The following is a 22,046-nucleotide window of genomic DNA, read 5'->3' as shown; positions in this document are numbered from 1 at the left end:
TACAGCATCTTGCATTTTATATATTTTATTATTGTATACATTGTACTTGTAGCTCTTTTAAAAATTAAAGAAGATTTTCTTTTTATTTCATAAATATCATATTTCATTGTCAATACAAGGCTATATCCAGTTGATTCAACGTCTTTTTTTTTTTTTTTTCTCTTTTTTCTTTTTTTTTTCTTTCTTTCTTTCCTGCGGAAGGGATGGGAAGGGGTAATGGGCTCATGTATGTCTTTGTTGTCATTGTTTTTCATCGTTATTCATCGTTAGATTTTTATCCTTTGTTCGTTCGTTCGTTACATATTTACTGCGTTCACAGTGGCTCTACGGACACCAGCACGACGTGGTCGACTGATCACGGCCTTGTTATCCAGCACTTGACCGCTCCTCTTGGTATCCAATGATTCCAGCTAAAATAAGCAAATTGAAAAAAAAAAAAAAAAAAAAAAAATCAGCAAAACAGCAAAACAGCAAAACAGCAAAATTATACACACTCCATTCGTGTTATCCCAAGTTATTAATATGATATACAAAAAGAACATACTGTAATAGATGGTTTGCTCGCAGGGGTAGAGATTTTCTCGCTTTCAATATCTTGACCTTCCACCAAAATGGCTGGTGTAACTGGTACTGTAACTGGTGCTGTTTCTGTTACTGCCACTGTTACTGTTACTGCTGTGTTTGATTCATTATTATTCAAATCCAGACTGGAGGAAGAGGATGAAGACGAACTTCTGTCACCTCCATTACATGAAGACATGTATGGAGATGCACCACCACTAGCGGTTTTAGCATGTCCACTCCTGTGACTTTGATCTTTTTTAGTAGTTGTAGAAGAAGAAGATTTGCTGCTCTTTGAATGACCAGAGGGAGCGATGACCGGTGGAGGTGGAGGCAACGATGGCAGAGGTTTCAACAATTCACTTCCCGAAAGAGGCACTTTTGAAAACTTTGGTAGTTCTGCATGGGCTGTACTCCGTTCCTCCAAGAATTGCCGAATCTGCTCTGCTTCCATTGTAATCTCTTTAGCTTCCTCTACTTTGTGATCCCAAGAGGAGACTAGATTTCGAATATGAGCTGAGGTCAAAGCCCGTTTACGAGGCTGGCCACGAACAATGGGAGGCAATGGCTCTGCAGCTTTGCGGGCTTCTTCTTCCTATTTAATAAATTAATAATAAAAAAAGATTATTAAATAATTATTTAATGTATTTAATTTATATACTTTTTTTTTTTTTTTTTTTTTTGGGTTAAGGATAAGGAGCAGGTTCTTACCTCGCGTTCTTTTTCGCGCTCATCCAGAACGTTTCCCTTGCCTGCAAGTTTGCGTCCCAGAATATTCTCGACCTGCTCAGCCAGCTTCTTAGGGATAGCTACAGTTCCAACATGGTTACGATCCCCTCGTTGCTTTCCACCAACGAGAGTTGACACCATCACAGTACTCGAAGTAGCTGTCTTTGAACGGGGTCGCGTAGTTATTAATCCGGAATTGACACCCAATGATGATGGCGCTGAAGTAGACGGAGATGAAGATGATGATGATGAAGGAGGTGTCCCTGATTCATTATTCTCGACAGCGCCAGAACCGGAAGCACCAGCAGCCAGTTCCTCTTCATCATCAATCAACACAGCCTGAATCTTCTTTACAGTTCTCAAATTAGCGGTAATAGGAATCTTTGCTAATTCTTCATCCCTTCGTCTCTGTTCCTCTTGTTGCATAATCCGGGCCTGGACCAGGTTGGCAGGGATTTTAGGGGTTTGGAACTGTCGTAATGCTGTGTTGATTGACGGAGTAGGCAATGGTGGTACAGAATTTTCAAACAATGATGCGATGGCCATCGAACTAGGGCTGCTAGTGGAGGTCGTATGACGACGTGGGGTATGTGATGGTCGTTGCTGTCGCTGTTGTTGTTGTTGTTGTTGTTTTTGTTGATCGAGCACAGACAAATTTGCTTTAGTCGCTGCTCCTCCTGATGATGACACTTTGGGCGTTGTGGGTGTTGTTGGCGTCATTGGTTCTGTAGCACTCTTGTTGTTACCGTTCTTTACTATTGGTCTTTCTACACTAACTGTGTCAGTTTGCATCGAAGGTGAAACAGCCGAAGGCTGATTTGTTTCTGCTGCTCGAGAATTACGACTACCGCGTGAGCGTGAGGTATCCTGTGTGGTAGCGACCATGCTTGAATGAACATGGGTATTGAAGGCATCGCCGTCATTGCTGTTGTTGCTACTACCACTGTTGACGGATGTGGGTATGAGTGTGGCAGCATCTGGATTTTGAAAGGCCCTCATGAACAACGGTGTAGATGAAGACGGTGAAGGCGCAAACTGGCTAGGTGCGAGCATATCTCCACGCGTAGTCCTTCTCCTTGTTGACCTCCTGCCTGCTGCATCTGAGCCAGTAGGACTTGTAGGACTTGTAGGACTAGTAGGACTAGTAGGATTAGTAAGGATCGAATGATTCCTGTCCTGCTGATCCTGATGTCTTTCGCATACCACGGAAATATGTTCACTGTTGTCATTCTTGATATCCCCTTTCTCCTCCCCCTTACTACTGCTATTATTATTATTATTATTATTATTATTATTATCGTTGTTGTTATTGTTACTATTATTACTACTATTATTGTTGTCATTGTCGTTGTTGTTGCTACTGCTGTTATTTCTGCTTTCGCTAATGGCTGTAGGAGTAAGGGGAGGAGAATGAATTTGCTGGTGTTGTTGCTCTGAAAGCTTGGGTGAGTATTGAACCTCGGTTATACCAACATCTGCATCTGCATCTGCAGCTGCAGTAGAGCTGATTGCCCTGGCAGAATCTCGTTTCTGAGCTGCTGGTGCAGGTTGTGTCCCTGAAGGAGCCATTTTATTACAACTCAGGGATGGATCTTCTCTCGCAACAATCATTGCTTTTATAGATTCCTTCTTTAGACCTTGAGGGGTTATAGCTCCTTCTTCTCCTCCACTACGATGACTTTGAGGAGAAGTAGGAGAAGGACAGGAAAAAGACCGAGAAGAGGAATTGAGACTCCATGGATGTGCGATCTTGTTGGGTTGTTTCTGAGGTTTGTTGCTGGTACCAGCGACCTTTTGTTTGAGCAGAAGGGCCGTGGCCTTGATCTTTGAAAGACCCGTCAAGGGGGAATCCTCTGCATGGTTTTTGGGCGAGGAAAGGACAGAGGAGGAAGGACAAGGGGAGGAAGGGGAGGAAGGAGTGGTAGCGGAAGGAGGGGTGGTGATGACCTGGGTGGGATCTCGATTGTTCATGTGATCTTAAATGGAATGAGAAGTAAAGAAAAAAAAAAAAAAAAAAAAAAAAAAAAGAAAAAATTACAAAGGAAGGAAAGTGAAAACCAGTTGCTGAAGGATGAACAGTTAGAAAAAGAAGAAGAAGAAGAAAAGAAAAAAGAAAAAAGAAAAAGAAAAAAAAAAAAAAAAAAAAGAAAAAACGATGGAAAGCAAGAAAGTCAGAGGAAAGGATAGGATGTACGAGCTTTCAATGTGGTCTGCTCTACTCAAGAGGTTTTTCATTATTCTGTTCCATAACGAAGTGAGCAATGGATGGGTCCCTTTCCTTCCCGTCTTCAACTTCAACGCTCACACTTTTTTTTAGCCCATGGCCCACATTGCTTCCATCCTTCCTTGACCAACAGTCTGGGCGTTTTGTTACAGTCAAAACAATTAAAAATAAAAAATCATTGTCAGTCAAATTAGAGATTCCCATCCTGCAAAGTTTGCATGCCATTATTCTTTCTCTTTTCTTTCTTTTTTTTTTCTTTTCATCATCATAGTCGTCATGATCATGATCATGATCACTGGTCTCCTTTTATTCCTTGTGGAACATATCTCAATCGCCACGCGAAACGCAATTAGGCAATTAAGGATTACGTGAACTGTTGGGCGTATGCCCGGATCCGATTCTCCACTGGTCAACGGTCAGCAGTCCATGATCAAAACGGTCCCATTTTTAACTACATTTGGACCCATCTCCTTCCAATTTTCAATCACCATACTAATGGTATGCATGCATGTTGGAACAGAAAAATTGATGAGCCATCCACTCCGCCCCCCTCTCTTACACATTCTTTCCCCTCTTTCCCTTTGTCTGGGACCATCGCTCTCATGAACAATTGAGGGTACATGTACATGTTATATATTTTATTATTTATTTTTCCGTCTTTCCCGCTAACAAGTGTGCTCTTCACTTTATTGCCTCCATACTCTCTCTTCAATTGTTACTTCCCCTTTTCTCCAGTCGACCTGACTGCTTCAATCTTGTGGCCATCATGGCATGTCTAAGGAGTATACAGTTATGTCAGTGAAAGCAATGACCCCCGATTTAGCAAACGTAATGGTAATGTGATATTCCGCATTTTTATTGACTTTAAACAATTCTTTTGTGCACATGAGCATGAATTTTTTTTTTTTTACGAACAACCGTGGAATGTGATCAAGTTTTTTTTACGTTGATATAGGGGTAATTGTACATGTACTTTTACAATTGGTTCAGTTGTTTAACTGATCATGCTGCTGCTACTGATGCTTGCTGTTGTTGTCCCCACATGTTACCAAACAATCGTCTATTCCAGCTGGACCGCTCCTGACGCTGACGCTGTTCTTGTTGCTGCTGCCCGTGATACCCCTGCAGTAACTGAAGCTGTTGTTGCTGTTGAGCACAGGCGAATCGCGTTCTTTCTCTATTGGCCCTCTCTTGATCAGCATGATGTCGTTGTCTGGAAGCCGAAGCTGGGGCTGGTGCGGACCTAGAGCCAGAACTGGAGGAAGAGAAAGAGAGGAGGGCAGGGCTAGAAGCGGCAGCTGACGTCCGATACCGCTGTGCTCGCCCTTCTGCTATGTTACGAGCGATTCCCTCATCATTACCGTCATTGCTCTCATTGCCAGAAGAATTCAAATTAGAGCTCGGACCACCTTGATTCCTGACATGGCCACTGCCACTACTATTAACAACAGCAATAGTAGCCCGACTATCGTTGCCTCCACTAAGAGCGTTGGGCGCGGATCTCATAATCAGATCTGTTTCTTGAGGCTCACGAACCATAGGAGCTGCCTTTGCAGCCGTCAGGCTGATGGCTCGCATACGACGTCCCTGAGTTGAGGGTTGGGATGGGGACTGAGATGATGATTGAGGGCAAGTTCGGCGACGACTTCTAAATGCGTTTCTTGGTGAGGACGATGTAGAGGCTGACGAAGATGGGGATGAAGACGATGAAGGTGATGATACTGGTAGAATCTCTCTTGATCCAGGTAGCACCGAGAGTGACTCGTTATTATCGCTTGATTGTACTTCAAATTGACGAGCCCGTTGTTCTCTCTGAACGCGGGCCTGAATCATCAAGATTTGCTCTTGCTGATTCTGAAGAACTTGTTGTAGTTGCTGGAATGGGTTCGGAGTAGCAGCTCCTGTAGATGAAGAAGATGGTGATGCTGATGGTACCTGGTCCATCGATGCATGCCGTTGGCGCTGCGATGGCCTTGGTGTGCGTTCGAATGACATCTGTCGCTCACGACAAGTCGATGGTCTCGGTCTCGAGGTAGTCTGTTCACTTGGGGCCGAGGTTGGTACCTGTCGCTGTCTCTGCTGCTGCCCTTCTTCTTCTCTTCCTCCTCGCTGCTGTATCTGTTGTTGTTGCTGTTGTTGTTGTTGTTGGTGTTGTGGCTGTGGCTGTGGCTGCGGCTGTTGTTGCTCCTGCTGCGCTTGTTGTTGATTTTGAGAACTATTGCCGTTGCTATCACCATTCGACGACTGGCGTTGACTCGACGATGACGTCGAAGGGTTCGTAGCGGGGTGTGAGCCTGTACCAAGGCGGAGATGGTGAGTTCTAGGTAAGGTGTAGAACCTGGGCATGGAGCGCTCCTCAAGGCTCGTAGCAATGTTGACAGCTGCCTGCAGGTGTTCGAGCCAGGTCAACGCATCGACTCGGTCTTTGCATTCGAGCAATATTGTACGGTCGCAAGCTTGAATTCGAACCACGTTCGGTCGTTGCTTATAGTCCATTGCCAACTCACACTTGGCGAGCTGCAGACTAATATTGCGAACATGCAACCGAGGCACATCTTCTGCATCTACAGCGTATAGCCGAAGTGCTGTTCCTCGTAAATGTGCAAATGTTCTCCTGTCAAACGGGATTTGGTTATAGATTTATAGATTAGATTACTGATGTATTTTTTTTTTAATAAAATAAAATAAAATAAAAAAAGAGAGACGTATACATACTTCCAAGGACGACGATATGGTCGCCAATTGCCAACAAGTTCGGTCTTGCGGTTAACACATCCCTCACGGAAAACCGAGCATGTATATCGAGGCAAGGGTTCCTGACCCTGTTCTGGGCGGGGTTCAATCGTGGGGAAGCCCTGGTATTTGATCGCTGCCTCCCAATATGAAGGAGGGGAAGTCAAAGCCAAACGGGATGCTGGGATATTTCCACCCTCTCCTACCAACGTTGGTGTGGTCCTCGAGATGAGTGAGCCTCCAGAACCTTCGCCTGTACTTGTGCTCGTGCCTGTCGCTTGAGGAGACATAGCCGTGGCACTAGTATCATGTGGTGAGTCAAGCATTAACTCGATTCTTTCACTCCTGTCCTCATATGCAAGCTCGTTTTGAAGGTTGACATCAGTAGTAAGGTGATGTTGATAACGACCATAATCTGGGAAAAACGATGGTGCATCCTCATGGTCGGTGCTCTCTTCGGATGAGGAACGTCTTCGACCAAAGTCCTCATCATTTGAGAAACTGTTGTCAGAGTCTGTTGTTCCGCCACTTGCAAGACCATCAAGAGCTTCATCCACGTAGAAATATAGTTGCTGCCGATATGTTGGGTGCTGATGAGCAGCAGAGCACCGCTGTTGATTTTGCTGTTGATGCTGAGCCCTAGTATGTGACGGCAAGAGACCCTGTTGTTGCAAGTAGAAATCCACAATGCTTCCCTCAGTGGCATTCTGCCCTGAGTTCTCTTGGCGGAAGTGCTGTCCACTCACATTGCCAGATCCAGAGGGCGGGAAAATCGACGTTAGCAAACGGCCCCACATGGATGAATTGCTAGGCTGCACGCCCAAGGAGGCATGTCGCCGAGGAATGGGGGGTCGAAGCGCTTCAAGGGATGGCTGCCGATTATTACTATCCGTAGCTGCCCTATTCACTACTGTAGAAGAGATGTTATCTCCTTCGGAAACGATCCAGCCAGTAGGGAATCGGTCCAGTTCCCCCCCATGAGACCTCCTCCGGAATATGCTCGATCGCCTGTCGTTTCGGTTCTGGAGGTGTTGGTAATGTGGTGGGATTGGATCAGGCGGTCCAACGGATCGTGGAATATCACAGGCTGTAGCTCGAGATATGCTGCCATGTATTCCTGATTCTGAGACGGGTCCGGAAGGTCCATGCCTTGAAATACATCCTGATACTTCAGGGGCCGTAGTATTGACTGTATTGTTCTGCTGTAATGAGCCTGGGTTACCTGAGGAGGAAAGAGAAGATGAGGATGAGAAATTAAAGGAACGCTGTTTTAGCAACCTGGAAATAACATGAAATCGTGAATGCGATTCTCGCAGCTTTGGTTGCCCATGTTGTACTGCATCCCGAGGCTGACGTTGACCGGATGATGAGGACATCCATTTTTCAATCTCTCGTTTGGGTGGAGACAGATTAGCTGATATGCTCACAGAGGTCGCGGGCTCAATATGTAAGGGAGGATGAGAGCATAATATTGACTGTGAATGTGATTGTGAATGTGATACAGGCCTTACAGAAGGCTCTTGCATTCCTAAATGAGATGTTGTCAAGGATGAAACTGGTTGATTTCTGTCTGATGCAATATCCACACTATTCCACTCATGCTCCATCAAAAAATTCCCATGAGAATAACAATTATGGTTGTTGTGTAATCTTGCATTTTGATTTTGTGCTCCACCAGCATCTGCATTCATACCTGGCTTGATTTGCAGCATGTGAACCTGAGGGGATCCGGATTTAATAGAGCTCTTCAAAATGCTTAAATCACGCTGTTTGCTGTCTAATGGTCGAGGCAATCCATTGGTTGAGATCATATCTTCGTAGCTTAGTTCGCTACTAATAGTCTTTTCAGTATCGTTATCTGACGTAAAGTTGGCAGTCTCTGTTGCAATGATTGCAGTAGGTACTGCTGAGTGGTCACACCGATAGATATCTTTCCGTTGGTACCGAAGATCAATTTCGGTTGTGTCGAATGCTTCTGTGGTGGCAATTGAGTCTAGATCAGAATCAAATGTGGATACAATGGCAAGAGGGTGTTGACCCCCGGTTGGTTTTTTGGATGAAGTCCTTGGTATGATAGTATACGCCGATGCACCAGTGGATGATGAGGAGGAGGAGGAATAAGATATATTTGAGCTGGAGGCTAATGAACTCATTGAGGGAGAAGTATAATTTGACATGGCTGAAGATGGACGAGTATGGGGGATGAGATGGTGTTGGCGGTGTTGATAACGATGGATAGTACTATTATTGTTAGAAGATGTTGTATAAGATGAAACGGTAGATGCAACTGATGTTGAGGAATGTAGATGAGAATGTATTCTGGAATAGGCTGCTATAGGGTTACTGAAGCGAGTGGAGGGAGTTGACTTGATGAAGAAAGGAAAGAGAGGAGATGAATGACTGTACACCGTACGAGGTCTATTGCTATTAACGTTGCTATTGGTGTTATTAATGCTGCTGGAATAAGCAATACCAGTTTCAGGGGTTGTATCTCTGCTGACGTTAGAAAGTGGAATGAAAGAAGAGGACGAAGTATGACTGTAGGAGGAATGATGAGAAGAAAGAGATGCAAAAGAGGAAGACGCAGGAGCTGCTGTGGAGATGCGAGCCCTTATATTGGATTCAGACGCGTGTTGATGTTCAGAAGGGCATGTGTTTCGATCGTCAACGCTCCTGCCCCCGCGAGTGCAACTGTTTTCTTGCCGAGAAATGGTTGTGCGTCCTTGAATGTCGCGGATGGTTTGAGCACGGATCTGCAAGTATTGTTTTATATGAGGTCAGAACAAAGAAAAACTAAACATGGTTAACAACATGAACGAAAAAGTCAGGCACGCAACTCTCAAAACAGAATATTAATAATTGAGCAAATGCTCTCTTTTGTGTATTGAAAGAGCCATGTTTATATTCGTGCTGGTGATGCACAGACCCAAAGTGAGACAATTCTCCGGATTGGGCTCTTCCATTCTTTGACAGTCTACAGCACGTCGTCGTCCTGGATGAAAGAGGGAAGCTACATTGCATTGCACCACTGTCTCACTTGCCCTGAAGCATGGATTCCTCTTTCTCTTTCTCTTTCTTCTCACATACACACCCATACCATCATGCACTCCAGCGGGACTGTTTTTTGTTTGCTTTTGATGTCATTATTGTCATTATATGACTTACCAAGGGAGGGCTCCTTAAGGAGATAGGACAAGGCACAGGTGGAGCAGATGAGCTTGAATGAGGAGAGAGGCCGAGCGGAGCTGATCGAATAATTGGAATTGACGGTGCAGATGCAGATGATAAAGTCGAAGAATCAATTAATGGTGCACTATGTCTATTACGATGGAGATCAATGTGTTGTTGCTGATCTCCTCGTAGCTGTTCGTTACTACCGCTGTTGCTATTTCTGCGATTGCTGCTCTCGATGCTATTGCTATTGTTATTGTTATTGTTATTCTTGTTCTTATCTCTGTTAGCTTTGGACAATCCTAGGAGTCGGTGGCTCACAAAATTCTTAATCGCAACCCAACTTTGTGGCCTCTTGCGTCTTTTGCAGAGAGCTTTAGCCTCCTGATCAGAGAGGAGGCAAGTCTCTAGGAACTCTAGGAAATCAAGTGAACTCAGCACTTGAGCTTGGAGTTCCGGTGTGGTAATGAGACTACCGTCGCTGCTATTGTTGTTGTTGTCGTCTTGAGAAAGGAACCGCAGGGGTTGAATTTCAGTCCCAAAAATAGATGAAGCCTCGTTTTGGTCTTGGACAAACTGTTGATGGCGGCGATAACTATATAAGTTGTTATTGTTATTATTGATGCCGTTGCTGTGGTAGCTATGCCTGTAATGGGATGGCTTGTCTGAAAGAGATTCACCTGAATTAATATCTGTCGTGGTAAAGGAAACTGCTGTTTCAACAGGTGCCCTGTGCGGTATAGGGGATGATTGTGAACGGTGATGATATGCTGCTGTCGGAGAAAAAGAACCTTGATCAACCGAACCGCAGTTCAACTGGTTTGTTGATGCTGGAATCAGGAAACGAAGGAGTTAAAGGTGGAGCATGAGACATGCAAAGGATTGAGGACGATAGTTAGTAGGAAAGTTATGTGTTGGGCATATGTAACATTATTGCGTCCGCATGGCAATTAGTCGAGCAACAAGGAAGGCACAGTGCAGGGTTCCAGTGGGACAAATGGCAGTGAAGGATCAAGAAGGAAATAGAACAGACAAAAGTAGATGAGAACGAGCGATTTAGTCACCAAGGAAGTGAAGGATGGACAACAATGCAACTCTTGTTTATAAATATCCACTTTTTATAATCTGCATGGAAACAAAAGTACAAAAGAGGGAAGAAAAAGGAAATAATGAAATCCCTTACTAATTGTCTGAGAAGCTGACTCGTAAATGCCCACTATCGGATTAGTTAAGCTGGAATGACGACGCGAATGCGATGGACAAAAAGACTCATTCGATTGACTTGGACATGGCCCGATTGAGAATGAAGACAAGGGGGCTGGTAGTAATGCTGGGATTATGGAATGTTCGGAAATGGAAGAGAGCGGTCGCTCGCGTGGTTGTGGTGATTGAATACCGGATACAGAGGGGCAGTAGTGAAGTGTGGTTGGTAATGGATGTGTGTCTAACTGTGATGCGATCGAGAAGGTGCAATGCGAGTCCGAATCTGTGCCTGGATCTGAACCTGATCCAAAGCCTAAACTAGGACTATTGACAGTGAAAGTGCTCGATCGGATATCGGGGCCTAAAAAGTTTGAAGATGGCTCTGCAGACACAGTCGCTCCAACAGATATCAAGTTACCTACGACGTGAAGGAAAAAAAGTGATTGAGGGCATAAGAAAGAGAACACGAACGTCCAAAGGACTAGGAATGGTATATGAAGCATGGCTGGGTGATCAATGAAAACAAACTCTTTCTATCTGCCTCCCTCGGGTGTCCACCACATTTGAGTTTTGAATAAAGGCCAAAGTTAGGGACAAAGGACTACATGAGACTAATTTCTGCCTCCGTTATTTCTTAAATCTTCCTTCTTTAGGTCAATTCCCAGAAAACAAAGAATCAACGGTCTAACGTAAAGACAATGGAATCAAAGAAACTACTACGTATCTCAAGTCCGAAGTCATATTAATAATAGAGAATATCGATGTATTCTCACTTAAAAAGGTTTTGGAAGAGAATGAAGTTGCTGTTGATGCTTTTTTTTTTTTTTTTTTTTTTTTTTTTTTTTTTTTTTTTTCACTTAAAGAACAGAAGAGATGGCCACCTCAAACGCTTTTCTTTGTTTACTGATATGGTGGACAACGTTTTCTACATTCGCAAAAAACGATACCGCCGAAACAAAATAATCACCAAAGAAACAAACTGGTTATGAATTAGACAACCTTCGTTGAAGGGCCTGTTATAGCCGTTCCTGTGATTTACCTGCCAGAGGGGCAGCATTGTAGTTTTTTCTCTTCTTTTTGTTTGCTGCCATTTTTTATAAGACCTATGACGGCTCTTGATTTGTTTACTCGTCTTACCTTGGGTGTTGATGCAAACGCCTACAAGTTTTGCGCTATCAGGAAGGTCGAGTGAACTCAGAGATGTGGGTTGTGGCAAGCACTGTGAAAAGGCGATAGGGTGAGCAGGAGTTGAAGGAAGAAGAGGTGAGGGGGCACAAGTAGAAGGAGAAGGATGAGGATGAGGAAAGAGAGGAGAAAGAGGATGTTTGGGAGAAAGGTGGATTGGAGAGCAAGGTACAGAACAAAAAAAAGGAGATGGTTCGACCAAACATTCTGCAGAACAAGGCAGTTGAGGGATCGGAACAGACCTAGATAATGAATGGGCAGATTGGAAGCCCGAGGGAAAAGGAGAGGAAGTTGGAGCGTGGAAGTCGAGAGGATTGTCTAGGTTTTGAATAGAGGACTGATCGAAGCAGTAAGGTAAAAGTTCTTGATCATGACAGGGATGCCGTGAAAGATCTAGGGCTGGAACCCATTTGCCATTATTAATGTTGTCAGTGAGCGGCGGCAAAAGGCAGGGTGGTGTCGTGGTACCGAAGGATGTTGGGGCCGATAAAGAGTTTGGCTGTAACGCATGTGAACCCGTAATGTCCATTAACTCTAATTCTTGATTAGACGGCTGTTGTTGTTGGCACTGCTGATATTCCACTTGATGTTGATGTTGCTTCCCTTGAGCAAGCCGTGCTTGAATGAGGCTAGAATTACCATTCTCTTCTGGTATCTGGGACCTCTTTCTCTCTTCAACGTTTTCTTCAAAGCCAGTCCGAGTTGGAACACATAGTTGGCTTTCCTGCAATGAACGATTAGACTCCTGGGCCCCCGACGAACCATGAATTGTGCCAGACTCTGAACATATTGATGCCATCATGTATTGTTGGATGTAAGTTGTACTTTCTGCCTTTTAGTTTTAGAATAATGGTGTGTAAATGTATTCAGCCCGTGGCCGTAATGTAGACCTTTACGTCGCCAAAAATGCGCTCCTATGAAACAGTCCAATTAATAAAAAAAAAAAAAAATAAGTTAGGGTATACTGTTAGTCCGGCCTAGGACAACGAGCCCTGACCAAATACACGTCAATTTCAGGGTTAACTTGTTTGAAATAAGGGATATTTGACAAATGACTATCGCCATTGTCTTTTCTGTGTCAGTGCACTATCTCGTTCAAGTTCCTCTTCCTCTCATCCTTGTCTCCCCTCCTTTTTTGTCTAAGAAAAGAAGAGGGGCATTGGCCAACAGGGACATGGGCGAGAAAAGCACCATCGCAATAACATCCTCATTATTACCACCAATACTCAATCCTTATCGCTTCATTGTAAGCAGAATGAAGGCACACTGTAAATATAAAGATACGTGTTCGAGCTTTTGAGAGAATGGTGTTCTCTCGCATAGCATGAGGTCGTCCTATTTGCCATCATGTTATGATTTGTCATGCCATTTCAACCGCGTGTTTTGTATATCTTTGAAAACGCGAAAAATACTATGTCTATACTCAATTGAAAGTAAACAGATCACATATTACCGCTAGGCACAGGGTCATTGGGTGCTTTTGGGAGGTAAAGGGATGAATGGATGTACCGCTGCACGCATGGTGTGGTCACTTTCAAAAAGCAAAAGGAGTAATGCCATTTGATCAGAATGTAAACAAACACGAAGAAAAAAAAAAAAAAAAATAAAAAAAAAAAAATCAACAGGTTTGTTGACAAAAGCTCTGCCCACGATCCGAATAGGGACCCAGGTATGATCGGTATAGCCCTGCTGTCATGTCGCTGCTGCCACCGAAGCGAATGAAATACAATAGTAATATAATAATAAGAATGCAATTTTGATTGATTCGGGTACAAGAATGCTGCCTTTATCAACTGATTGTATATTGCTGATAAATATAACCAGTCAATTTGTGGGCTTCTCATTCGGTCTGTGGATCTTTATCATAAGAAGCTGAAAATGGATAGATGAAATTCCGAGAAAGCGTCATATTGTGTGCTTGTATGATGTGCTGTGTGCTCCCATGTTGATCAAAGTTTGAAGAAAAACGACTTTCAAGGCATTATAAAGAGGGAGAAGCGAATAGAGGTGCATAATTGCATGCTGCAATAGGAGCTGCCTATAGCCTTGTCAGGGTAGCAAGTGGTTATCGAGGATCGATATGCTCATGTGTGCTTTGCTGTACCTGAATCTATTACTTGTGCTTGTAGCTGTAATTTATTGCCTCTGTGCCTGTGCCTGTGCCTGAGATTTAAAGACGACCTTAGGGGGAAGAGAAGAGGGTGAAAGATAGAGGGTATGATAATTATGATTGAGGGCAGAATGCAAAGAAGGAGGGTAAGAGTAAAGAATGTTTGCTTGTGCCTGCAAGGACAATTTGTGCGGATGGATATTTGTATGTTTGTCTGAAGGGAAAAAAAAAAAAAAAAAAAAAAAAAAAAAGAAAGGGAGAGAGAGGGAAGAGAGAGAGAGAGATGGAAGGAAAGAAAGGGGAGGGAAAGTGACAAGTCAATAGTTCAGGGACCCTAACCGTTGAAAACAAAGATATAAATAATGCCAATGCTCCCCAAATACTATTCAATACTGGGCATGAATGTGTGAATGAGAATTGTACCATGCCATGACGCATTACGCCTTCCAATGTGAAAAATGTTTATAGGAAGCATGGACCACTTTAGACTGCTACTGCACTTTTTTAGTTGTCCATGACATCAACCCTCACTTCACTTCACCACTTCACTTCTCATTAACATACACATTCCCAAGCATGTGAATATCGTATGCTGCCGCTCTACACTCCACATGTATACGGCATATTTATATTCTTTCCTCCACACTCCCTTTCCGCTTTTTTTTTTTTTATTTTTTTCCTTTTGTACCCGTGGACTCGCTCTGATTTATCTGATATTCAGGGTCTGCTCACCTTTTTTTTTAAAGGCACATTCAGAAAACATGAGGAACCACACGTTGTCCAAATTAGAAATACAAACAAAATTAACAAGGGGAGATTTACTACGAGACTACAAGTACAAATAGTTTTAGTGTATCGGGAAAACAACGCTACATTATCGTCTGTTGGTTACGCTCTGGATCATGCAACCGATGAACCCGCACATCGGGCCCTGGCGATACGCTGCTAGCATCTTGTGGTGTAATCAAGATGTACTGCACCCCATCCGATTCGCGAGCTGTATCAATCAGCATCTTCATACTGATACGACGGTTCACTGCATCCATAAATACGTCAAACTCATCCAAGCTAATATCCATCCCATTCGAAAAAAAGATACAAAAAATAAGAAACAAGTCAGCTCACTAGAAATCCGTAATTATGCTCTTTTTTTTTTTTTTTTTTTTTTTTAGTGATTTCAAATGCATGCTTCTTACCATCGAATCGAGCTTGACATTGAGTCCCAGAGGGCCAAAAGTAAGCAAATGGTCGAAAAGGATTTCTCTCCACCCGAAAGTGACTTTGGATCCTTATCTCTTGCAATACCTGCCTTGCCTGATCGTTGATCCTCCGTTTCAACCTTTTTTTTTTTTTTTTTTTTTTTTTTTTTTTTTAAAAAAAGTGATCGTACGCATACCATTAGTCAATTCATTCTATTTTGCTAAATATCAGAAACAAGGATATCAGGGTCTTCCTAGACTTACACGAATAGTAAGTGACTTTTCCTGGTGGTGGAACTCAAGGTCACCAGAATACCCTCGCTGCGAAAGCTGCAGAGAAAAGTTGATCTTGGATCGTAGTGACATCTGTGACCGAAACTCACGCCAACGTGACAGACGTTGATGAAGTGTCGATTTCAAGTGCTACAAAAATAAAAAACAAAATCAAAGTAAAAATATATGCTTAGAATGCTTAGATGGCATTTTCAGGTTGATAGACACCTTTTTTAGGGCAATGTGGCCCTTACCGAAACAAGTTGTGCCAACTGGTGAATAGCAAGTTTGGCGGATTTATATTCATCCTGCTTGCGCTTCATATCGATCGCAATCTCCTCCAGTGTACAGCCGCGCTGGGCTTCTTGCTCCTTAAGACGCTCCTGAAGACTCTTAATCTCACGTTCCAATTGGGGTATCGTATTAGTCACTTTCACTCGTTCACAGTACCGTCTTGCTTTCTCAGTCGACACCTAAACAATATATCAGCAATGAATAGTTTCCCTGTCAACATCCACAAGACATTAAACAGAGAAAAGAAAAAAATAAAAAACGTTTAGGCCAGTCATTACCTCCAAGTTTTTGCTCTTATTCTGAAGCTCTATTTCGGCGATACGAACCGCCTCGCTTCCTTCACGAAGTTTTTTATCCCAGTGTTCGATTCGACGTAGGTACTCTTCTTTTTCCATAGCTAGTTTATCCAGCTCATTCTAGTTTATTAAAAAATAAAATAAAATAAAATAAAATAAAATAAAGGTTCAATTGTTAATAGGATATTTATATAATGCAGGAAAAAAAAAAAAAAAAAGAAAAAAGAAAAAAAAAAAAAAACATCAATATTAACTTACTCGTATCTTTGATGCCTTAGATTCATGATTTCTGATCAGCTCATTCAACTCCATCACCTGCTGTCTGATGGGCTCCATAGACTCAGTGATAGCTTGCTTATGTAGCGCGATGGGCTCATATTGCGTCTTCATAGCCTCGATTCGCTCCAAAGCTTGCTGCTTCGACTCTTCATACGCTTGAATATTAGCTGGTTCATCCTCTTGTAAACTGTCGCGTAAATCTTCAATTGCTCTTGTTTTCAGCCGGATTTCCTTTTCCAAGGTGGATAATTGTCTTTTAGCCTGAATTCTTTCGCGATCCTTGTTTTCCACATCACTCAAAAGTTCTTGACTCTCTCGAATGCGATATCGAAGGGAATCTTCCAGTCGACGAATGGTGCCCTCGTGTTCCTGAAGCTCCTGATCCACATTTTGACTCAACCGAGGTGGTCCACGGTATTTGGCCATCATAATACTGGCAGCACCACCCTGGCGATCTCCGACACGCATCAAATTCATGGTAAAACATTGAGTGACTTTGTCTGGGAAACCTCCATGTGGTCCTGAACTCGTTACACGGTCAGCATCCTCACGTTTCTCGATCAGAATGGTTGATTCAATCCCATTTTTATCGATCAACAATCGGCGCACCCATTCATTATCAAACTCCAGTACTCGATTAATAGTCAAAAACCTGCTCGATGGTTCTTTATCACTGTAATCAAAAATGATTTTCCTTGTGAGCAGGATATCCGAATTACTAAAGAAAAAAAAGCAAAAAAAAAAAAAACGGGTTTAGTAAGAAAGCCAAATCCACAACATATCCGATTATATAAAAAAAAAAACTCAAATATCTACTCACCATCTGTGTCTTTTGAGAATGCCAAACAATGTATTTCTATCAGCATCAGTAGTGACAGCGAACGCATTCAGCACATTTCCGAGTGCGGACTCTATAGTGGGTGCCCATTGTTGATCACGAAGTTTGACGTGATGACCTAATGGTCCTACAGGCGGCTCTCCCCTCCACCCTCCCCTTCTTGTGACCTCCTGGATCGACTCTAGCACTTCAGGAACCGTTGAACCAAAGGCCTTCAAAGAATTTTGCTTTTGATCATTGATTTGTCTGATACGATCCTTTGCCTCGTTGAGATCCATCTTAATTTTTTTTGCAGCGCCGTTGCTCTGTTCCAAACGCTCGTTGCTCTGTTGAACCTGCTGATCCAAAACTGAATAGTTTTCTCTCGTCTCCGCCAACTGCCTTTTGCTAGCTTCAATCTGCTCAGTTAACAGTTGGATCTTGCCCTCAACCTCAGCACGACGCGACTGTTTCTGAATCTTTTTCATTTCTTGCTCAATCTTTTGGTCAAAATTCCGGATTTGCTCCTTCAATGACTTAATCTCCTCGTTTACTGTCCTCTCTTCATCTTGATATCCCTTTAGCTCGTCGCGTTTCGCCCGCAATTCCTGTTCCAGCTGTTTCTTCCGCTCATGTGTTGGCGCATTCGAACTAGCATGTTCATCTGCATTGCTTTCTAGCTCTTGGATTTTCCTGTCAATTTCCGTAATTATCGCCTGCTCTTGTGCATGCTTTTTTTCGATGGCTGGAATTTTGGCCATCAGCGTATTGAGCTCTTTCTCCATCTGTTTCACTCCCTTCTCTAGTTCCTCAATCTGAGCCCAAGCAACCTGGTTCTTAAGATCCTCGACCTTGAGCTCAAGTGTAGCAGCCTGTTGACTGTCCTTGAAGCGAGCCTGTGCTGCTTTAGCCATCTCATATAATTCTGGTAAGATTTCGGTCTTAGTCTTGAGAGTACTTTGCATAGTATCAATGCACTCACGAATAATCTCATAGTCAATACTGAGTTGAGTGAGCTGAGTTCCTCGAGAAAAGAACTTGTACTTTTCCTCGCCTGTCGAAGACTGCAAAAACTGACGGGCAGTATCCTGAGAAAGGACGTTCATGGGATTGTCAACCTGAATGTTCATGTGATCGCACATAGCCGCAAGTTCATCTCGTTTCGTTGAAATCGTCTTTCCTTTGGATGATTTGATCTTATACCCAGAGGCACCATCCTTAGATATGCGACGCTCAATGATGATACTCTCTCCATAGATCTCTGGTTTGAATGCATCAGGTCCTCTATTACGCAATTGCAGCCTAACCTCCGTCTGACTAGCCCCCTCTCGAATAAGAGCTTTGAGACTCTGGGCACGGTTTGTGGCGTTTGCCTTCCCACCCAAGCAGACCATGATCGCGGTTAAAATAGCGCTCTTTCCACCTAGCATCAATAGACGTACAAATTACTTTTTTAAATTTCCTTATACCCTATATCCCATGCTTTATCCAATGTGACATTTCATCTTAATCTCCTTGTTCTGATGATGATAGAGTCGACCTCTGTCTTTTTTTTTTTTTTTTTTTTTTTTTTTCAACTTACTTCCGTTGTGTCCGATGATGAAATTGATCTTCGGTCCAAAGGGAACTTTGAGGTGTCGGTGACACATGAAGTCAAACATTTCAATTATTTCAATGACACCCATTTCTGCGACCGTCTAGATATTTTTGTTAAAGAAAAAGAAAAAAAGAAAAAAAAAGCAAATGTTGGTTAGTATACTTGCTTTAACTTTTTTTTTTTTTTTTTTTTTGCAATAATTGCTCGGATTATCAATTTTGATCTTACCCCTTGGCGGCCACGCTGTGATTTCGATTTCTCGAACTCAAGGTCCGCGCGCTGTCTCCAGGTCACATCATCCACTACAGCAGGTAGACCTCTTTCCTGTTCATCATCATTGACCCAACCTTCACCTTCAGGTTCTTCACGAAACGAGGTTTCCTCTTCATCCTCGTCTATGGTTTGTTCTCGTTCTTCCTCAGATTCTTCATGCTTCGATCTCTTGACATCCAAAAAAAAAATACGAATTAATCCAAATTCATCAATGATTCAATTAGTTAATGTTTCAATCCTTCATGGTTGCTGTCAGGAAGCAACAATAAATTTTTTTTTTTTTTGGTGGCAAACAAACAAATAAAAAATAAAAATGTTGTTAATAAGCAATACCTTGTTCTTTGCTAATTTTAGAGCCTTGGCTCCTCCATTTCGTGCCTGATGTCCTGCATGAATTTCTTCTTCTTCTTCCTCTTCAATGATTCGTCGTTTCTTTGATTCTGTCATGCTATTGAAGAACAGGTTCAGGTTACTGCAGGCCCCTGTTTCTTCTTCAGAAAAGTCAACGCGCTTGCTCTAACCGCCACCGAATATCCACGTGAGAATGAATTTTAGATTTAAAACAATAACAAATCGATGTACATGTTATTCGAATCTTTAATCTTGAATATTTGATAGAGGTATTTTACAGTGCTTTACAAAAATCATATTTAGTATAACATAAATAATGAAGTGCCTCCGCTTCAGTTTGCTCCACTCGCATGCCAGATGCAGAGATCTACATGGTCGTTGATCGTTGCTTCTTCCACCTTCTGTGTACAGATTGGACAAGAGACCAACAGTGCATCGACAACTTCCGCTTTCATGCTAGATGGACCTGAAGGACTGGACTTGATACCTGTATTAACGCGCACTTCTTTGTTATCTAGAGCCCCTCGTTGGACACCAGTATCTGAGCCCTCGTATGGATCTTCGATTCTGGTAGACGATGACGTCGACCTTTTGATTAAGACCACTGACTCTTTCCCCTGTCCACTATCGGTAGTGTTCCTCTTCATATATACTATTCCCTCTTCCTTCATCCGTTTCGAACGTAGGGCATCTTTGTCATTCAAATCCGCTGCAGCTACAGTCTTACGTTTTGATGAAGATGACAACGGGGACAATGACTTCATATTAATAGATGTCTGATTAAGATGACGCTCGAATCGTCGTAATGCTGCCGCGGCAGCAGCCTCTCTCGGTGACAGTGGATTAATGCCGACTTCTTTGTCTTTGCCAAAAATGTTCTCGGTCGTTGAAGAGTCATTTTGCTGTACATCATCTGTTAATTCGGAGGATCCTGGTATAAAATTCTTGGCGTTATCGATATGGTCAGCGTCATGAATGAGAATGGAATTATCTTTATTGGAGCCATCCTTGTTGTTCAGAGATGTCAACGATAGTGAAGATGATTTGGATGAATTCGTTTCAGAGGCCGTTTTTGATGGCGAAAAAAAGTCATCGATCAATGTCCGTCCTTTTGACTCTGGATCCGGTTTTGCGTTTTTTTGTGATTTTGACGATGGTTTCTTCTTTTTCATTGATTCTGGTTCTGAGATCTTAGTGTAGGTCCCGCCACATGTCATCTGATGCTCTGCAAACCAACGATCTGCCGGCTGCGGAGGTCTATTATTAATAACGAGAGATTAAGGAATCAAAATTCTCCTTTCCTATACAAATTGATCATTAAATTGATTATGTCGCTGTGATTGATGCCTCTTACCTATTCATGGATCGTTTCACAATGCCGTAGTATGGTGGGCGATGTTGGCAAGGCCCATTACATTTCCAAATATGGGTTTGATAATGGCGTACTTCATCATGAAATGTATGATAAATGGTGATGGATGTTCCTGCCGCTTTATTGATCCTGTTCATATGATATTGGAACTATTAAAAAAGCAGATACATTGAATGTGAGAGCCAATGATTGATGAAAACCATATGCACTCAGTTATTTACATATATTCAATATTTACGTCGGCTCCATGTCCATCGTGATCCTGGATCGCTTTCGTGACAAAAAGGTATGCACTTTTTTAATCGATACAAGGTTCAGGACGTTAATTTTCCATTTATCATAAATGTTCGTAAAGAAAAGCGGTTTATGAAAACATGGTATAAAGTGGTGCCGTACTGTATCATTTCATGTAGGAGAGTGTCAATATAATCAGACTCGGGCCTGAACTTGAGTAGTGGTTCAGAAAGCCTAATGGAGCAATATTGTGCTTTCGATTGATAGTAACAAAGTCCAGCACTGTTTTTTTTTTTTTTTTTTTTTTTTTTGATGGATAACGATAATAGGCAATTTTTAGACCGCAGCTTCATCAATTGCATTGGATAAACTACTGTGTATATCAGCATTACCATCGAGTCATCCTAGGACTCCATCGTACTTCACAAGCGCTCAACTTTGATTCGAAATATTGATCATTGAATGCAAGGAAGAGTCCGTGCAAGTCCTTAAAAGGGGCTTCTGTGTCAAGGTCAGGTGGTGTTACGCCATTATCATAGTCGTCGTCTTCTGGGATTATGAACGGCGAGTCAATATCTCCTTTTTTTAGTAGCGAACTGCTTCCTACAGCCCCATACTCTTGCTCCTGAAGTAACCGAGCAAGCTCTTCATCTGATTGCACCATGTGTAATGGAGAAGTTGGGAAGAAAATATGATAGATGTGAGGGACAGATGTGAGAAGCAATGCTGTCTACAGTTGGAGGAATAAGCTTACGCCACTAATTTTATCTTAGGAGGCAGTAATTTGAAACGGATAAAAAATTAAAGGCCCTGAGACGACATGGAGCCTTCTTTCCTCTATCTCTTATTCCAAAGGTAGAGAACTCAGTGCATGGCAGTCACGGATCAGCTGGAGCAATGAAACAGCGTGGATGTACATCCATCCACACCAATATAACGCCAATACATCTATCCATCGATATCAACGATAGCGGCATTATTATCAGCGTTGTCATCCAGAAGTCAATATCAATATCTATCTTTATCAGAAGCATTATCTTTGACTGAAGATTACATGCATCAATTTAAACTAAGCCTGTCCATGAATGTTACAAATGAATGAGAATCAGAAGTCAGTCTCTCCAGGGGATTTTTTAGTTTGTTTG

General features: G+C 42.6%; 6 protein-coding genes across 6 annotated transcripts; 1 reads left to right on the top strand and 5 right to left on the bottom strand.

Annotated features, from left to right (window-relative positions):
* Positions 1–191: 191 nt before the first annotated feature.
* BCR41DRAFT_418570 (hypothetical protein) lies at positions 192–3,297 on the bottom strand. The gene is made up of 3 exons (XM_022029640.1): positions 1,273–3,297; positions 545–1,156; positions 192–410 (listed from the first exon to the last, which is right to left on the bottom strand). The coding sequence occupies exons 1-3, from the start codon at positions 3,259–3,261 to the stop codon at positions 297–299; spliced, it is 2,715 nt and encodes a 904-aa protein (XP_021886190.1). The 5' UTR covers positions 3,262–3,297; the 3' UTR covers positions 192–296.
* Positions 3,298–5,818: 2,521 nt separating this feature from the next.
* On the bottom strand, positions 5,819–6,052 carry BCR41DRAFT_297197 (hypothetical protein; the record flags this gene model as incomplete). The annotated part of the gene is made up of 1 exon (XM_022020450.1): positions 5,819–6,052. A coding segment is annotated over one exon (234 nt), but the record flags the coding sequence as incomplete, so codon positions are not given.
* A 4,313-nt stretch (positions 6,053–10,365) lies between these two features.
* On the bottom strand, positions 10,366–12,732 carry BCR41DRAFT_75255 (hypothetical protein). The gene is made up of 2 exons (XM_022031010.1): positions 11,759–12,732; positions 10,366–11,039 (listed from the first exon to the last, which is right to left on the bottom strand). Exons 1-2 carry the CDS (start codon positions 12,606–12,608, stop codon positions 10,537–10,539), a joined length of 1,353 nt encoding a protein of 450 aa, XP_021886188.1. The 5' UTR covers positions 12,609–12,732; the 3' UTR covers positions 10,366–10,536.
* Positions 12,733–12,772: 40 nt separating this feature from the next.
* BCR41DRAFT_345440 (hypothetical protein) lies at positions 12,773–13,331 on the top strand. The gene has a single exon (XM_022022714.1). It carries the CDS (start codon positions 12,858–12,860, stop codon positions 13,104–13,106), a length of 249 nt encoding a protein of 82 aa, XP_021886187.1. The 5' UTR covers positions 12,773–12,857; the 3' UTR covers positions 13,107–13,331.
* Positions 13,332–14,587: 1,256 nt separating this feature from the next.
* Positions 14,588–19,413, bottom strand: BCR41DRAFT_345438 (P-loop containing nucleoside triphosphate hydrolase protein). The gene is made up of 10 exons (XM_022022713.1): positions 19,278–19,413; positions 18,900–19,112; positions 18,657–18,771; positions 17,078–18,497; positions 16,237–16,975; positions 15,961–16,098; positions 15,643–15,861; positions 15,380–15,538; positions 15,113–15,255; positions 14,588–14,984 (listed from the first exon to the last, which is right to left on the bottom strand). The coding sequence occupies exons 1-10, from the start codon at positions 19,389–19,391 to the stop codon at positions 14,786–14,788; spliced, it is 3,459 nt and encodes a 1,152-aa protein (XP_021886186.1). The 5' UTR covers positions 19,392–19,413; the 3' UTR covers positions 14,588–14,785.
* A 151-nt stretch (positions 19,414–19,564) lies between these two features.
* BCR41DRAFT_345436 (SprT-like family-domain-containing protein) lies at positions 19,565–21,803 on the bottom strand. Its single transcript, XM_022022712.1, has 5 exons — positions 21,294–21,803; positions 21,064–21,183; positions 20,906–20,960; positions 20,650–20,816; positions 19,565–20,552 (listed from the first exon to the last, which is right to left on the bottom strand). Exons 1-5 carry the CDS (start codon positions 21,563–21,565, stop codon positions 19,628–19,630), a joined length of 1,539 nt encoding a protein of 512 aa, XP_021886185.1. The 5' UTR covers positions 21,566–21,803; the 3' UTR covers positions 19,565–19,627.
* Positions 21,804–22,046: the final 243 nt, after the last annotated feature.

The sequence above is a fragment of the Lobosporangium transversale genome (assembly GCF_002105155.1).
Source record: "Lobosporangium transversale strain NRRL 3116 chromosome Unknown BCR41scaffold_2, whole genome shotgun sequence".
Classification (NCBI taxonomy): Eukaryota; Fungi; Mortierellomycota; class Mortierellomycetes; order Mortierellales; family Mortierellaceae; genus Lobosporangium; species Lobosporangium transversale.
This window is presented reverse-complemented; position numbering and strand designations above follow the sequence as displayed.

Coding starts and splice junctions, on each gene's coding strand:
- BCR41DRAFT_418570 (XM_022029640.1), bottom strand. CDS start 3,261: ATGAACAATCGAGATCCCACCCAGGTCATCACCACCCCTCCTTCCGCT. Junction 1,157..1,272: donor AGCGCGAAAAAGAACGCGAG/GTAAGAACCTGC, acceptor TTTATTAAATAG/GAAGAAGAAGCCCGCAAAGC. Junction 411..544: donor CGAGCAAACCATCTATTACA/GTATGTTCTTTT, acceptor TGCTTATTTTAG/CTGGAATCATTGGATACCAA.
- BCR41DRAFT_75255 (XM_022031010.1), bottom strand. CDS start 12,608: ATGATGGCATCAATATGTTCAGAGTCTGGCACAATTCATGGTTCGTCG. Junction 11,040..11,758: donor CGTTTGCATCAACACCCAAG/GTAAGACGAGTA, acceptor TTCACGTCGTAG/GTAACTTGATATCTGTTGGA.
- BCR41DRAFT_345440 (XM_022022714.1), top strand. CDS start 12,858: ATGACTATCGCCATTGTCTTTTCTGTGTCAGTGCACTATCTCGTTCAA.
- BCR41DRAFT_345438 (XM_022022713.1), bottom strand. CDS start 19,391: ATGACAGAATCAAAGAAACGACGAATCATTGAAGAGGAAGAAGAAGAA. Junction 16,976..17,077: donor ATTCTCAAAAGACACAGATG/GTGAGTAGATAT, acceptor TTTTTTCTTTAG/TAATTCGGATATCCTGCTCA. Junction 14,985..15,112: donor ATGTCAAGCTCGATTCGATG/GTAAGAAGCATG, acceptor GATGGATATTAG/CTTGGATGAGTTTGACGTAT.
- BCR41DRAFT_345436 (XM_022022712.1), bottom strand. CDS start 21,565: ATGGTGCAATCAGATGAAGAGCTTGCTCGGTTACTTCAGGAGCAAGAG. Junction 21,184..21,293: donor AGTCCTAGGATGACTCGATG/GTAATGCTGATA, acceptor AAAAAAAAACAG/TGCTGGACTTTGTTACTATC. Junction 20,961..21,063: donor CTCCTACATGAAATGATACA/GTACGGCACCAC, acceptor CGATTAAAAAAG/TGCATACCTTTTTGTCACGA.